Below are 16,125 nucleotides of genomic sequence, written 5' to 3' on the forward strand. Positions count from 1 at the left end.
CTGCTTCCTTCTCCACCTCCTAACACAGTGGGTCTCTGCCGTGGCTGCACATGGGAACCATCTAAAGAACACTGACAAAGCCCAATGCCTAGGCTGTACCCGAGACCATTCAATCAGAATTTCTGGGCTCAGACCAGGAATCAGTAATTGTTACAGTTCCCAGAGTGAATGCAATGCATAGCCAAGGCTGGAAGCACTGCCCTAAATCCCGCAGTATACTTGATGGAAAATGCCTGCCTTCTTGAAGAGGGTCAACCTGCATTGACTGAAACTGCATCTATTTAAAACACATTTACATCCCACATTCTACCTCTCAGTATACATATTTGTGAACCAGCCTAATAGTTTATCTGTATCCACAAGACTTGGAAACTCTATATCCCTTTATAATACCCTACACATCACAGGTACTCAATGAAGAATGAACAGATGAACAAATAAATGGAAGGACATACATTTACTTTGTCAGGAATTATCTAATCACATGGGTGTCACAACTAATGTGCCAGTTTCAAAGACAAGGCAGAGATTTTGTAGTTTAAAAATCATTACAAAATAGTAGGTTACTGATCAGGTAGAGGTCTTGACCTCGAAAGCCAAAGGTAGAAACAAAAATAGGATGTTTTACAAAGATATAAATGTTTAATTCCAAGGTAAGGCCACAGCTCACAGCTGTCAGTTTTTTGTGTTTTAGTACATTTAAGAGGGAAAATGTGGTACTAAAAATTCAGTATAGTTCCAACAGCTTAATTACATAGACATAACTTTGAAAAGTAATGCATTGTCCTTGTAGACAATGAAGGATATAAGTAGAGGAAGCTGAGTTCTTCAGAATTTGTTTGTCAACAAAGGGCCATTGTTTGTCACTTTCCAATACTATTTATTCTCCAGAGCTGTTTTTTTCAGCCCTAGACTGTCACCACAAATTCAATAATCTTAATGTAATCTTTGTTTTAATATAGTGCTCAGAGAGTTCCACATCTGATTCAAAAATAGCTTGAGGCATGACCAAGTTTGTTAATTTCTTTTAAAGCTACATTGATGAGAGCGGGACCAGGGAAAACATGCACGTGCTTGGCACGTTACTGCGTGTCAAGGCCCATGGCCTGCTCCATGGCTCGAGTGTCCTCTGCGGGCGGTTTGGGCAGATCCAACATGGTGGAAGAGGCATCCTTGGGATTCCCAGTAACCAACATCCAGTGGTTCCTTGGTTTTTCAACTCTGTGTGAATCCAGGTATGTGTGAGCTACAACCTCAGCCTCCTTTCCAAAATAGGTGCTGTAGCAAGAGAGAATCAATTGTGGTTTGAAACTGAATAACAACTCTCAATAAGCTGTTATTAATAATTTAATCTCAAAAGTACCTTAAGAAGTGGATTGCTGGATAAAGCCCTAGGGAATCTCTAAAATGGGATATGTTTGCAGGGAGGTTGCACCCTATTTGGGCAAGGATTAGGCCGGTGGGACCCCATTAGAACTAAAATCCTCTTGTAGGGGAAGAACTTGTATAAAAGAAGGGGCTCTAATATAATTTTTCACACCATCGAAGTTCTATGTGGCAGTATTTCATCAGCAAAGGACATTTTTTGTATGTGCAGCCATATACTGTCAATTGAGCTTCTTTGCTTATATTCACAGCCCCCAGCCCCAATCACAGCATTTTGTTGTGCCCTGAAATACAATACCTTAAGAAAAGATGCCGGTGGGCTGCCAGTCCCCGATTTGTGTGACAGTGATTGATGAGAATTTTAGCATTTGCCTTAACAGATAAAGAAAATGTGTTATTAGCATTCTAAATTTTTTTTTTTTTTTGCTTTTGCTTTTAGGGAAGCAAAAAATTTGAAATTACACTATACATTATTCAATTATATAAATTATATATATTCACAGGAAAAAATTACATATATTCACAGTCATGTGCCACTTCATGACATTTCAGTTAGCAAAGGACCACCTATGCGACCACATGTACGACCATAAGACCTTATTTTTACTGTACCTTTTCTGTGTTTAGATGCACAAATACTTACCATTGTGTTACAGTTACCTACAGTATTCAGTATAGTAACATGGGGTACAGGTTTGTAGCCTAGGAACACAAAGCTATCCCATGTAGCTTTGGTGTATAGTAGGCTATGCCATCTAGGTTTCTGTAAGTATATTTACGATGTGTAAATCAAAGAAAATTATTGAGGCGAGTCTCAATTATTTTAAGAGGTTTATTTGCCAAGGTCAAGGACACGCCCACCAAAAAGAACACAGAACAACAGGAAAACTTGGTGGTCCATGTTTTTTCCCAAAGAGGGTCTGGGGACCTCAATATTTAAAGTGAAAAGAGCAGGTACTGGGGGGAAGAGGAAGAAAGGAAAAAACAACAACAACAACAACAAAAAGAAGGGTAAATAAAAGAGGCAAGCAGTTGCGTTCTTTTGAGTTTTCTGTCAGTGTTCTCCAAATACACATTTTACATGTGAGAGGCGGGTAGAGGAATAGTTACTTATGCATTCCTCTTGGGCTCAGTGAATCTGCATTTTTACATAAGATGAAATAAACATGGGGCAGAGGGAGCATTCATACATGCCTTTGTCTCAGGTGAGCAGAAGGATGCCTTTTAATTCTGTCCTTTGTCCCATACTGTGAAGAGAAGCTATTGCTTTACATTGTAAATGGGTAACATTCCACATAACTGTTTTAAGGTAAACATCTGGGGACCCTCGAGGAATTTCCTAGTGGGCAAATTGTGAGGGATGTATGTAGCTTTAAAATATATATATGTATATATATTATATATATGTATATATATTATGTGTGTGTGTGTGTGTGTGTGTATTTAACTATCCTATTTAAGAGCAAAATGGGAGGCAGGTTTGTGTGACCCCATTCCCAGCTTGACTTTTGCTTTGACGTAGTGAGTTTAGGTCCCAAGATTGATTTTCCCTTCACAATGTCCACACAATGACAAAATCATTGTCAGGTGACCACGATTGCCTAATGATGCATTTTTCAGAACTTATTCCCATCATTGAGTGACACATGACTGTACATATATTTATACAGACACAGAAAAATGTAGATGCCAAACCATAATGGATGGATGAAATACATTATTGTAGATATCTGTATGATGAAATCATCACTCAAAGTTATACTGGAGAAGACCTTTGCCACACAAGATATGGTCGATGGTGTTATTCAATGGAAAAAAAGAAGTATCTTCATGATGTCCTATCTTGTAAAAAGAAATGATAAGCAATGGCTTTCTCTGGAAGTGGAACTACTGGTAATTTTCATATTATTTTTGTGCTTTCTTGACTTTTCATAAGTGAACATATGTTTATAATCAGGAAAAATATATACTATTTCAAAATCCTGACTCATGTAAGCTAAAAGCTGTGTAAGAAAGAAAAAGCAGCCCTGCCATACAGGGGTTGGCCTGGCACTCACAAGTAGGCCTTAGTGTTCTCCTGGAAACAGAATCAACTTCACAGAATGTCCACATCAGACAAGGCCACTCTGTGATCATGAGGGGTCAAAACAAAAACAAGAGCACTCTATAATCATATCTGAACACACATAAAACACAAACATTGGCTAAGCCACTAAATACCAAATACCAGCCTCTCCCAGCTAATATGAGCGACTGACTGCTGCTTCTTTACTAATGACAGCTTTGTCCTCACTCTAGTCTGGCCCTCCCTAGAGATAAGATTTATTGCAATAAATAATCATAGAATTACCCCGACTTCCTTATAGCATCCAGTCCAGAGCGAAGCCTTACTTCTTGGGATTCTCTCTAACACCATCCAACCAAAGCCCAAATTCTATAAGCATCCTAACACCCTCTTACATGCTTCCCCAGGGTGTGTGTTCTCCCTCACTGCAATAAGTAATCCACCTAACCTGTTAAAACACAGTTGTTGCTGGTGGTCTTTCTAGCCAGAGATCCTTGACATGTGCAAAGTAGCTCAGACAGCTTTGGGTTTCCCATTTGCAGATGTGTAACCATGTCTCAGTGAGGCTTGGGGAAACTTTCCTCAAGTCATAAGGTGAATCAGTAATGGAGAAAAGAACTCCTGGTGCTTGGAACACTGACTGCTCCCTTAACCTCTAAAAAAACTGGCAGCAATAACAATATAACAACAGTCATGACAACAAGAAACACTTGTGGGTGCCTTCTATGAGCCAGGCACTTTTCGAATTAACACTCTAAATGTACTAACCATTTAGTCTTCACAAAACCTCAGAAGGTAGGTACTATTAACACCACAAATTTAGATAGGGAAACTGAAGCACTGACAGTTTAAATTGTGGAACTAGAAGGTAATTCTCAGAAGAGCAAAGCTTAGCAAAGGACAGCTAAAGAGAAAAATTTGTAAAGCCTGTTTCATTGTAGATAATATATATGTCCTCCATGCTTGGAGAAAGAACTTTGTGAAGTCAGGGTGCACTTGGCAGAGGTGAGGGACAGGCATGCTGCGTCAGGTGGACTCAGTGGCCTGCAACCACGGCCACTTCCTGGTCGGTAGCAAGCAAACCCTGGCCATGCTTGCTACTAATTCCATACTCAACGCAGTGGCTGCCAACACATCTTCATTCTGTTTGTTGGATGCCTCATGAGCAGGAAAGCCTCTGGCCCTTGAAATAGGGAGGCCTACTCTGTGCCCACAAGACCCCCTGACCTTCTTATCAGGACCATGCTTCAGGTTCCAGTCCCATGGGTCCCAGCATCCGGAGAAAATGTCGCACAGTGACAATGAGAATGATGCTGTCCTGCAGGACCACTGCATTGATTGTGTGGCTACCCTGCTGTCTCCTTGGCTTCTCCAAACTCCATTTTTTTTTTTTTTTTTTTTGAGACAAGGTCTCACTGTTGATCAGAGTGGAGTCCAGTGGCACAATCAGGGCTCACAGCAGCCTCAACCTCCCAGGTTCGGGTAATCCTCCCACCTCAGCCTCTCAAGTAGCTGGGACTACAGGCGCTCACCACTATACCTGGCTAATATTTATTCATTTATTCATTTGTTCATTTATTTTAAGACAGAGTCTCACTTTGTCACCCAGGCTAGAGTGCAATGGTGCAATCTTGGCTCACTGCAACCTCCGCTTCCTGGGTTCAAGAGATTCTCATGCCTCAGGCACCTGAGTAGCTTTGATTACAGGTGTGTGCCACCACATCTGACTAATTTTTGTATTTTTTGTAGAGACAGGGGTTTCGCCATGTTGCCCAGGCTGGTCTTGAACTCCTGGTCTCAAGAGATCCGCCTGCCTTAGCCTCCCAAAGTGCTGGGATTGCAGGTGTGATCCACCACACCTGGCCTCAAACTCCTTAAAAATTAGGACTTACCAGAGGCCTTAGTGAAAACAGTGCAAAGGAAGCAGTGTCACAACCCTTACAGTCGCACATCAGTGGTTCTTAACCTGATATCAGGGGCAGGGTCTGAGCTTTTTAGCTCCTGAAGTGATTCTCATGTGCAGCCAGAGCTGAGAAACTCTAATGCACAATGCTGCCATGAGGTAAATTGGTGCCTTCCAAACTTGTGTAATAAATGGAAAAGAGAGAGAAAGTCATAAGGCATTTGAGCTGTAAGTCTGTGTGTTATGCATGGAAAATAAAAAAGACAGAAAAGAGAGAGAAAGTCATAAGGCATTTGAGGTATTTGAGCTATAAGTCTGTGTTTTATAGACAGGAGTAAATTGCATTCATTTCATAGCATAGGCACCCATGTCTTCCCGATGCTGCACTCACCGGGACGGGGAAGCCTTCATATTCCAGGCGTAACTGGGGGTCAGGGATGGCAGCCTGCCAGCAGTTCATATGGGAGACCTCATCTGTTAGGTACACTTCCTGGAGCCAAGACCTCTTAGACGATTTCAGGAGGGTCCTGTGGTCACTTGATAAATACAACTGACAGCAAGCAGATGCTCTACATCAGAGCTCTGTTAAAAGCTGGGGAATAAAGAAGCAATTGACTGGCTGGACGGCAAGCACATTCAAAGCAATTCCCAAAAACTGTGTTCTTACTGATTGTATGAGAAAGCACAATTTTCCTCTACCTTAGGTATGCCATCTGGCATGCTGAGACCAAGACACACACATACACACACTCACATCTCCAACTACTTTTCCTTCCTCTGAATACCAAACTCAATCTTCCTCTCTCCTTCCTACTCCCTGTCCCCTGTAACCCTTCAGGATATAGGAACTGGATCAATGGGGTTTTTTGTTTTGTTTTGTTTTGTTTTTGTTTTGAGACAGGGTCTCATTCTGTTGCCCAGGTGGGAGCACAGCGGCAATCACGGTTCACTGCAGCCTCCAACTCCTGGGCTCAAGCAATCCTCCCACCTCAGCCTCCCGAGTAGCTGGGACTGCAGGTGCACATCGCCATGCCAAGCTAATTTTCTTTTATTTTTTGTAGAGATAGGATCCCACTGTTTCCCGAGCTGGTCTTGAACTCTTGGTCTCAAGCAATCCTCCTACCTTGGCCTCCCAAAGTGCTCGGTTTATAGGTGTGAACGACCATGCCCAGCCATGGACTAATATTTTATTTAATATAAATGATGGTGCATTAAACTCATCACATGAAATGAATTATTCTTCAAATCAATATCCTTACAGTTGATATTCATTTGTGAGCCTCCAAGGTGACCCACACCCCTCTGGAATTGATGTCCATGCTGGAAATTTATGTTGGCTATCTGGCTGCCTGTAACCTTGCCAAGAAACTACCCCCATCCTGCTGAAAAGTCCAAAATCTTAGTTCTTTGCTAGTTCTTCACTGGTTAAGCCCCACCCTGAATGTGGCAGTAGTTTCTGCATATTTCGATGGGTTTCCAATAAGCACCTTTCCCATGCAAGGCTGTGCTGTAAGGCACTGTGGGCAAGGCAGAGGTGAGTTACTATCCTCATAGGTTACTATCCTCACCTAGCAGAAGAGGTGATTGAGCACAGAAATGGGAAGCACCTGCATGTACCTTTCTGGTTAGGGAGGTCCAGCAGATTTGCAATGAGCTGGGGGAGGCAGAGGTAGGAGTATAGTACTTTCCTGGGGGATCAAAAGAGGCTCTGAGGAGGAAGCTGGAAAGCCAGAGCGGGTGAGCACAGAGAGGGTGAGGATGTATTATAGAGGGCCTCAGATGCCACAGCAAACAGCCAGAATTTCATTCAAAGGGCAATGGGGAGCCACTGCTGACTCCAGTGAGGATGGGCGGTGACCAGACCTGTGCTTGTAAAAGATCAACCTGAAAAATGAAAAATAATAATAATAAATTTTTAAAATTTAAATTTAAATTTTAAAAAAAAGGTCAACCTGGCAGCACCCTGTCTAGTATGGTCTGAAATCAGGATAGACTAAAAGAGCAAAACAGTGGGACCTGGGCTGCTGAGGGGCTGCACTGGGCATAAGAAACAGGCCAAAGAGCAGTATGAAGGGAGAACAGTGCCTAGGAATGGAGGAAGAGACCTGGTAATCAGCTGGACGTGGGTGGGGAAGGGAGATGAGCCTAAAGTAGATTCGCCATTGGCCCTGGATGATGGTGCCTTTCAGAGCAACGAGAAAACCAGAACTTAAAAAGGCAAATAAGGTCAGGCACAGTGGCTCATGCCTGTAATCTCAGCATTTTGGGAGGCTGAGGCAGGAGGATCACTTGAGGTCAGGAGTTCAAGACAGTCTGGCCAACATGGTGAAACCCTGTCTCTACTAAAAATAGAAAACTTAGCCAGGTGTGGTAGCAGGTGCCTATAATCCCAGCTACGCAGGAAGCTGAGGCATGAGAATTGCTTGAACCCTGAAGGCAGATGCTGCAGTGAGCCGAGATTGCACCACTGCTCTCCAGCCTAGGCGACAGAGTGAGACTCCAACTTAAAAAAAAAAAAAAAAGGCAAATAATATCTGTCTCACATCACAAACTCCTTTGTTCACCTAAAGTAACACAATAATAAAATCAGGAGCTAACCCAGAAGGGCCACTCTTTCACCAATGCTTCTATGAATGCCCAGAAGGGCTTGCTAATTCAAAGACAAGAAACCAAAATTTGGGGTATAAGAATTGGAGAAGAGAGAAAATTGTCATCATTTGAAGATTAAATGACTGTCTACCTAGAAAACATAAAAGAATCAACTGAAAAAACTATAGAATTAATAAGAGTAAGTTATTTCATCAAAGGTGAATATAAAAATCAATAGCCTTCTTATATTTTTATAAGATAAATTATCCTTTATTCTATAAAATGTTCTATCCTTACTCTATCAAAAGGACCTCTCCACAATAGCATCTGAAAATACAAGGTACCAAGGAAAACCCCTTAACAAAATCGTTGTCAAATCCATGTAAAGGAAAACACAAAATCTTACTTGGGTGATAGAAAATTTTGCTGAGAGAATAAATGGAGAGACATCCCAGAAGAATAAATATGGCAAAGTTACTAAATATGTGAATTTACTTCATTTTACAATGCCAATCAAAATATAATACCAAGTAATCTTTTCCCCACAGTGGCAGAGGGACTTGGAAAAAATAAACATTACATTTAACTGAGAAACTAATTCCTAACATAATTCAGACAAAGAAGTGTAATGAGAGGCAACTAGCCCTATGAGCTGTCAAGGTCACAGGGCTATGAGCCCTATCATAAAGCTCTAATAATTAAGACACTATGGCTCACGCCTGTAATCCCAGCACTTTGGGAGGTGGAGGCAGGAGGACCACTGGAACTCGAGTTCAAGACCATGGCCAATAATATCTGTTATTGCAGAGATGGCAAAACTCCGTCTCTAAAATAAATAAATAAATAAATAAATAAATAAATAAATAAATCATGTATTTTAAAAACTTAGCCAGGTATAATGGTGTGCACCTGTGGTCCCAGCTACTCGGGAGGCTGAGGCAGGAGAATTGCTTGAGCCTGGGAGGTGGAAGCTGCAGTGAACCATGTTCGTGACACTACTCCAGCCTAAGTGAGAGAGTGAGATCCTGTCTCAAAAAAAAAAAAAAAAGAAAGAAAGAAATAGACAACTAGAGTTTAATGGATCCAAATAGAAAGCTCAGAAGGAGAGGGTAGTATATACAGTAATTTAATGTATGCTAAGGGAAATGTCATGCATCTGTAGAGAAAGGAATAATCATTCAAGAGATAATGGATATAATTGATCAGTAATCTGGGACAAAATGAGATATTCACATAAAACCCTTTATCAAAATAAATCCCAAGTTGATTAAATAATAAATGTAAGCAAAAGTCAAATTGCAAACATCTAGAAGCTAATTCAAGTTTTTATTTTTATCCGATCTCTAAAGCACTCTTTAAAACTTAAAAGCAATGGAAGGAATTACAGAGAAAAACACTGATACATTTTACTCAAAAATATAATATTAGAACAACTATAACTTAAAAGCCAAGCAGCAAATGGAAATCTTAGCAACACATATGACAAAATTTAGTAATCAATGGTATATAAACCCAAATCAACACAAAGGCAAAAAACGAATGATTTGCAGGAGAGAGGAGAGGGAGGGAGAAAGAAAAAAGAAGCAAGAGAGAAAGGAAGAGATAAGGGAAAGAGAACAAACTTAAAATACAGGAGAAATTACAAGTAGTACAACCTTTACATATCATTTTTTCTTTTCATTTTGTTTGCTTTTCAAATTAGCAAAGTTTTAAATTATGATATTTAATACAATCAGTGAAGCAGTAGATGATCATTCTTATTGTTGCTGAGAGTGCAAATTGGTACAGCCCATTACAAAAAGAACTCTTTATATGTATCAATACTTTTAAATGTGTTCATATTCTTTGACTTAGTAATTCTTTGCCCAAAAATCTATCCTAAATGTAGAATTCCTAACTTGAAATTTGAGAGGGGAAGCTTTAAGCATTTATACACAAATGCACACTGGAATTTTACATATAAGACAGAAATATTGGACCAAACCCAACTGCCCAAAAGTAGAAGAAAGGCTAGGTAAATAATGATACTGCCACACAATTATATATTATGCTCTCATTAAATGCATTTGTCATTTTAAAAAGCTTTAAAAATGCTATTTTAGAAAGAATAACCTATCTGTATATTTATCTAAGTTTTAACAAAATACATAGGAAAGTAAAAATAAGCCAAAATGTTAATGGTGCTAATCTCTGGTTAATAAATGGTAATTTACTCCCTTTTTTCAATAAGTCAATACTTATCAGGCTGCAACTTACCATCTGTGGGGTGTCAAAGCTTAATTGGTAGCATTGTTTCTTCTTCTTCTTCTTCCTCCTCCTCCTTGTCCTCCTCCTACCCTCCTTCTTCTTCTTCTTCTTCTTCTTCTTCTTCTTCTTCTTCTTCTTCTTCTTCTTCTTCTTCTTCTTCTTCTTCTTTTTGACACAGGGACTCCTTCTTCTTCTTCTTCTTCTTCTTCTTCTTCTTCTTCTTCTTCTTCTTCTTCTTCTTCTTCCTCTTTTCCTCTTCCTCTTTCTTCCTCTTTCTCCTCCTCCTCTTCCTCCTCATCTTCCTCCTCCTCATCTTCCTCCTCCTCCTCCTCCTTCTTCTTCTTGTTTTGACACAGGGTCTCTTTTTGTCACCCAGGCTGGGGTACAGTGGTGCAAACTCTACAGTTTCTACCTTCTGGCTTAAGCAATCCCCCCACCTCAGCCTCATGAGTGTCTGGGACTACAGGAGCTCACCACCATACCTGGCCAATGTTTTTAAAATTTTTTGTTGAGATGAGGTCTCACTATGTTGCCAAGGCTGGTCTACAATTCCTGGCCTCGAATGATCCTCTTGCCTTGGTCTCCCAAAGTGCTGAGATTACAGGCATGAGCCACTGCACCCAGCAGGCAGCATTGTGTTTTCTTAGTGGTATCAAAAATAATAATATTAATAACGTTACATTATATAGTAAATGAATTTTTAATTCAATAAAAAATGTGATATAGTACTAGCTCTGCTACTTGCTAACTGAGTGACTTGAGTCAGAAATCACTTAACCTCTTAGTGCCTCAGTGTTTCCACCAGTAAATTAAAGGTAAAATAGTCCCTACCTCAAAGGCATGTTTGGAGGATTAGGAGAGTTAAAATATGTGAAGCATTTACAACACTGCCTGGCATGTAGTAAGGTAGACTAATACTCACCATCTTATAGATGAGAAACAGGCTCAAAAGGCATTAAATAACTTACCCCAATTCCCATCCCATAGGTACGCATCTGAAGTTCGAACCCAAATCTATCTGGTTCTATTATACTTCCTAATCCTCAAGGCTCCCTGATTTATGCAAATTTAAGCAACTCAAATTGTCCTTACTCCCATACTAGGCAAAAGTCTGATCATCAAAAGTTTAAATTAAAAAGTTGGCAGATAATATGCCTTGCTAGCATTGGCAACATTTGACAGGTATCAGATGGCTATTAATGAATTCAATCATTTAATTTACAGGTGGAAGTGATATAAACTTTTGCTTTTTGCCAGCTGCGTTGTGAAATGGCTTTCCCCCCTTACACGTTAGCTTTTAAGGGTATAGTTTTTGTAATTTGGGAAGTTAAAAGGAAAGACTGGCTTGGCCCGAAACTGCCTGTGAAAAGCTACAAGCTGAAACCATAGTGAAGTCAGGGATGGAGCCCATGTCTCTAGAGTTCTCTGTCCACTTGAGTAGATAGTTATGGTCCCATTTTGGTGCAACAGAAAGGACTGATCCAAAGTAGATACGCAAAGTGATAACTCACCATTTTGTTGTCAAATCCTCCTGTTATCCCCAGGCAAAAGTCCTGCCCGTATCTAAGGACTTGACCAGTGGCATCTCCGTGTACACTGTCCACGGACAATAAGTATAATGTAAATGTAAACTCTCTGTATTAGAATCATTCTATGACTCTATGTTTATGCATGCAATTTTGTTTATAATCAGTTTTTTCGATAATTTATATTCACATACTGTAACTGAATTAAATAACTAAATAAAAGGTGTTTTCTTTTGGTCTCAAAATCCAGCTAGCACCCTACTCCCTACCCTGCACCATAGCTAGAACACAAAGCATCCCCACTTTGTGAGCCTCTGGTTAGAGTAAACTAAGCACGTCTTGCTAATGTATACTAAGGAATTCTGGTCAAGTGCTTTGACATCTTCAGAGAGAACCAAGGTAACACACTTGTAGACATTTAATACAGTTTCCTCTTAATCCTTCAGGAAACAGAGGTTGTGATCCATTTTTAGTTGTCTTAACATATGTATTCAAAAGAAATCTAAATTAGAACTTGAAGAACTGTCTATATATTCTTTTTTTCCCCCAGGCTGGTGTTTGGTGGTGCAATCTTGGCTCACTGCAACCTCCACCTCCCAGGTTCAAGTGATTCTTATGCTTCACTGACACAAGTAGCTAGAATTACAGGAGCCTGCCACCATGCCCAGCTCATTTTTGTATTTTTCATAGAGATGGGGTTTCGACATGTTGGCCAGTCTGGTCTCGAACTCTTGACCTCAGGTGATCTGCCCACCTTGACTTCCCAAAGTGTTGGGATTATAGGCAGGAGCCACTGCACCTGGTCCGGGTCTATATATTCTTGCAATGCTTACATTGCTGTTATATGAATTAGTAATAGTTTTTCATTGTGATCATATATCTATTTCTTCCCTAAGGATTTAATTGTTCATTTTCAAAATCTCTGCAAGTACATTTTTAATGGACAGTTAACTTTAAAAGAGCAAATCCCATCTAGTGCCACCTTGTATTAAACTATACATTTTTATTGTAAAAAATAACGTAGCCATATTAAGAACAATGAAAACACTCAAATGAGCTCAAAGAGTTCCAAAACGTTGTAGGGAAAAGCCACTTTGCTTCCAGGCAGAATATGAATTTAATTCCCTGGATCCAATACTCATGATTTAAGCATTTTGAATTGAACACAATTATCCTGCTGTCTAAGATAAAAAGGGATTGTAAAGTTCCCTTAACAATAACTCTCAAAGTAAGCAAAGCAAGATGAAAATCACAGAAAATGTTCACAAAACCTTTCCCTCCACTCAGCGGCTCCAATACCTAGGAATCTTTAAGCTGCAAGTGAAACATATTTATGATGAAAATGAACTGCAAATTAAAGTCTCTTTACCTCAAAATGATAAAAGTGTTTCTGCCAATTGGGGTCTTGGCTTGAACTGCGCTCAGGCCACAGGGTACCTCTAATTCATCTCTCAGATGGGACTGAATTTCATCTGGAGTCATACACAGGCTCAGGTCCCCACCCAGAAACACATCAGCTTCTGTGTCAGGATCATCAGGATTCACAAGCATCACCTTGTCACCGTAATGAACATAACCATCTTCAGTCATGGAAAGTTGCATCTACAATTTTAATAGTAGTTTATTACATAAACCATGCAATTCCTCAACAGTCATGGCCAAGGCAATTTTCTTCCTTCTCAGACTAGTACCCATTTCATTCAGGATTTCACTTGAACCTTAGTTCCTTCTTCCTTTCCCTTTGCCTTTGCCAAGGCAAAGCTCCCAGTAATCCCAAATGAAGCCAAATGAAGCTGGTGAAAATCACATGGATTTCCTCATTATTCTAGAAATTCAACATTCATTGAAAAAGTTGTCGATTACCAACTAAAGGGCATTTTACTTATTTATATATTAACTCATTTATTTCTTTATTTGTAAAATGCAGGTAAACATGATTTAGGGCAGACTTCCTTTATGTTTCTAAGATCTTAGAAGAATTTAAACATTGCAAAATTTGTTTTTAAAAACTGTTATTTTCCAAATGGTAACTCGGTTATGAAATTTTTTTCTTTACATATACTCACACAGAATTTGAAAACAATGTTTGAATTTAAAGTTACCGGTCTCAAAAGATTCTGTTTTAGTCTTCTACGTCTCTGTATGAGAAGTTTCCCCTTGTCTCTCTTCTCTAAGAAGTCTTTCATAAGCTCCTAGTTAAAGAGAAAATCAACAACAGTAGCCCTGAATAATACAGATGTTAGTATTAACAACTTTTAGGTCAGAAGCTCTTCCAAGTTGAAAACTCAAAATTTGAGGACAAAAAAAAGGAATGTGAGCATAATGGGAATGATGGAACATTTTTAGCATTACTTTAATATTTTTACTACATTATAGAATGTTTAGAAAAATGAGAAAGGCAAAACAAAGAAAAAGAAACATTACCAGTAATTACTCCAGCCAGATACCATCTTGAGTGACATTTGGAGGCCATGTCTTCCCTGCTGAGGTTTCCCTCGACTGTATGATGACTGACACTAGAAAGTCCACCCCTCCCCAACCTGACCCATACACGAATGGCTCAGAGCCTTGTTAAGACCACCTTGGGGGAATATAAGGCAGAGAGTACAACGTCAGTAAAAGGAACACTCAGGGTCATTCAAGAGGGCAAGTGTGGCAGGGTTGGAGTGGGGAGGGATATTATTTCTGCCTAGAGCCTGTGTTCTCACCTGGCCCACAGCCTGAGGCTGTCAGACTGTAAGGAATACGGGGGACTTAGTGGGACTCTAGGCTAAGCGGGAGACACAGGCCAGGGGCTTAAGAGTCAAGGTGCCCGACTTTGGGAGGCCAAGGGACCCGCAGAAAGAAAAGTCAGGGTGCTCGGAGTAGAGGTCAGTGAGACCTGGATTTGTTGGGCAGGTAGGATTCCTAGGGAGTTTAGAGATTGGGTGAGGGGGAGGGGCGGAGGGGCGGGGATTTTAGAGGTATTCACTGTATGCTGGGTGAGAGAGGAGGCTTGAGGCGCTCAAAGCAGGGGACTGAACTTAGAGGAGGGTCTGGGAGTTCCTGAGCTGCGGGTCCGCGCCCGGCCACACCCTGCGTACCTCCTCCAGGTAGACGTCCTCGTTCCAGTTGCCTATCCGGACTCCCGGACCATACAAGTTCTGCGCCATCGCGCCTTGCCTTTCAGCAAGTGGGCCTCCCTCCGCCACCAGGTGTTAGCGTGGCCCGTCGCCATGACGACCCGGTCCGAGGCGATTGGTCAAGGTCCGGGACCCTACTGACCAATAAGTGACAGCGCGCAGCCTCGCCCCGGGGCGGGAGAGGGGGCGTCTGGGTCAGCGGCTGTCTGTGGCCCTCCAGCCCGCCCCACCTTCCACCTCTTAGATTTCCTTAACTGCAGGGCAGGCAAGAGGGAAAACCCTGGCTGACAAAGTGCTTGGAGAGAGAAATTTAAAACTTTCTTTCTTTTTATTAGAATCTAACCGAAAAGTGCTATCCAGTACCCCTTGCTTGTCGAGGCAGCAAACAAGAGCTTTTAAATGGAAACACAGCTTGCTTGCAGCCTATTGTTTGTAATCAGCAGCAGCAGCAGCAGCAGCAATTTCGCCCTAATAAAACAATACCTGTTCAATGTAGACTTTTGGAAACCAAAATCGCATAGAAAGAAGAAGGGAGAATTAAAAATTTCAAGGCCTTAAAAGTAAGGCCCTGTTAGTATATTTCTGTTGATAGGTTTCTGAGGTTGTCCATATTTTTGCAGACTTGACAGCATTCTCCCTCCCTCCCTCCCTGGGTCTCAAAGTGAAAGGACGAGTCTGTGATTTGCATGAACTCTTAAGAAAAACTCTTAATAATGTAGCCAGCATTATTAAAACAAAATATTATTTTATGGGGAGGGGAGGGATACTAGTTACCGTAGGACTACCGGAGGCTTGATGCTGATTGAATGCATTCAGTAATTTACCTGTATTTAGGGTCTAGTAAGACATGACTGAAATGGAAGACTTCGCTCCCTTCAGCAAACCCAGTCTAAAAAAAAAAAAAAAGATAATTCATGAAAACTAATTACTTCAGGAAAACTGTGAAAAGTGCAATTAAAGATGTGCTGATGGGCTGGCGTGGTGGTTCAAGCCTATAATCCAGCACTTTGGGAAGCCGAGGCAGGAGAATCACTGGAGCCCAGGAGTTCTAGACCAGCCGAGGCAACATAGTGAGACTCCATCTCCAATAAATATATATATACTGATGAAGGGCCATGGAGTTGAAGGATCCTTTCTGCCTTGAGGAACTGTGAGAATGGGAATTGGATGGCCTTTGAGTGGTGGGAGAGGGGCTGCTTTGGAGCTGAACTGGGAAGGATTTGAACTGGCAGGCTGAAGTGTAGAATAAAAATAGGTGCATTCCCCATACTGGTGAATCCACTAGCT

The 16,125-nt window shown here is 40.9% G+C and overlaps 1 protein-coding gene across 3 annotated transcripts; it reads right to left on the reverse strand.

Moving 5' to 3' along the window:
- Positions 1-437: 437 nt before the first annotated feature.
- Positions 438-14,943, reverse strand: LOC105493095 (cilia and flagella associated protein 161). 3 transcript variants are annotated; one of them, XM_011760530.2, is made up of 8 exons: positions 14,800-14,904; positions 14,141-14,297; positions 13,819-13,908; positions 13,086-13,318; positions 11,702-11,786; positions 5,746-5,904; positions 1,685-1,758; positions 441-1,278 (listed from the first exon to the last, which is right to left on the reverse strand). In XM_011760530.2, exons 3-8 carry the CDS (start codon positions 13,900-13,902, stop codon positions 1,083-1,085), a joined length of 831 nt encoding a protein of 276 aa, XP_011758832.1. In that variant the 5' UTR covers positions 13,903-13,908; positions 14,141-14,297; positions 14,800-14,904; the 3' UTR covers positions 441-1,082. The 3 variants fall into 3 exon arrangements, with proteins under 3 accessions (XP_011758830.1, XP_011758831.1, XP_011758832.1); XM_011760528.2 differs by lacking the exon at positions 14,141-14,297 and having other exon boundaries at positions 438-1,278; positions 14,800-14,943; XM_011760529.2 differs by lacking the exon at positions 14,141-14,297 and having other exon boundaries at positions 440-1,278; positions 13,086-13,270; positions 14,800-14,943.
- Between the last annotated feature and the right edge of the window lie 1,182 nt (positions 14,944-16,125).

This window comes from Macaca nemestrina, chromosome 7 (genome assembly GCF_043159975.1).
Source record: "Macaca nemestrina isolate mMacNem1 chromosome 7, mMacNem.hap1, whole genome shotgun sequence".
NCBI classification, from domain to species: domain Eukaryota; kingdom Metazoa; phylum Chordata; class Mammalia; order Primates; family Cercopithecidae; genus Macaca; species Macaca nemestrina.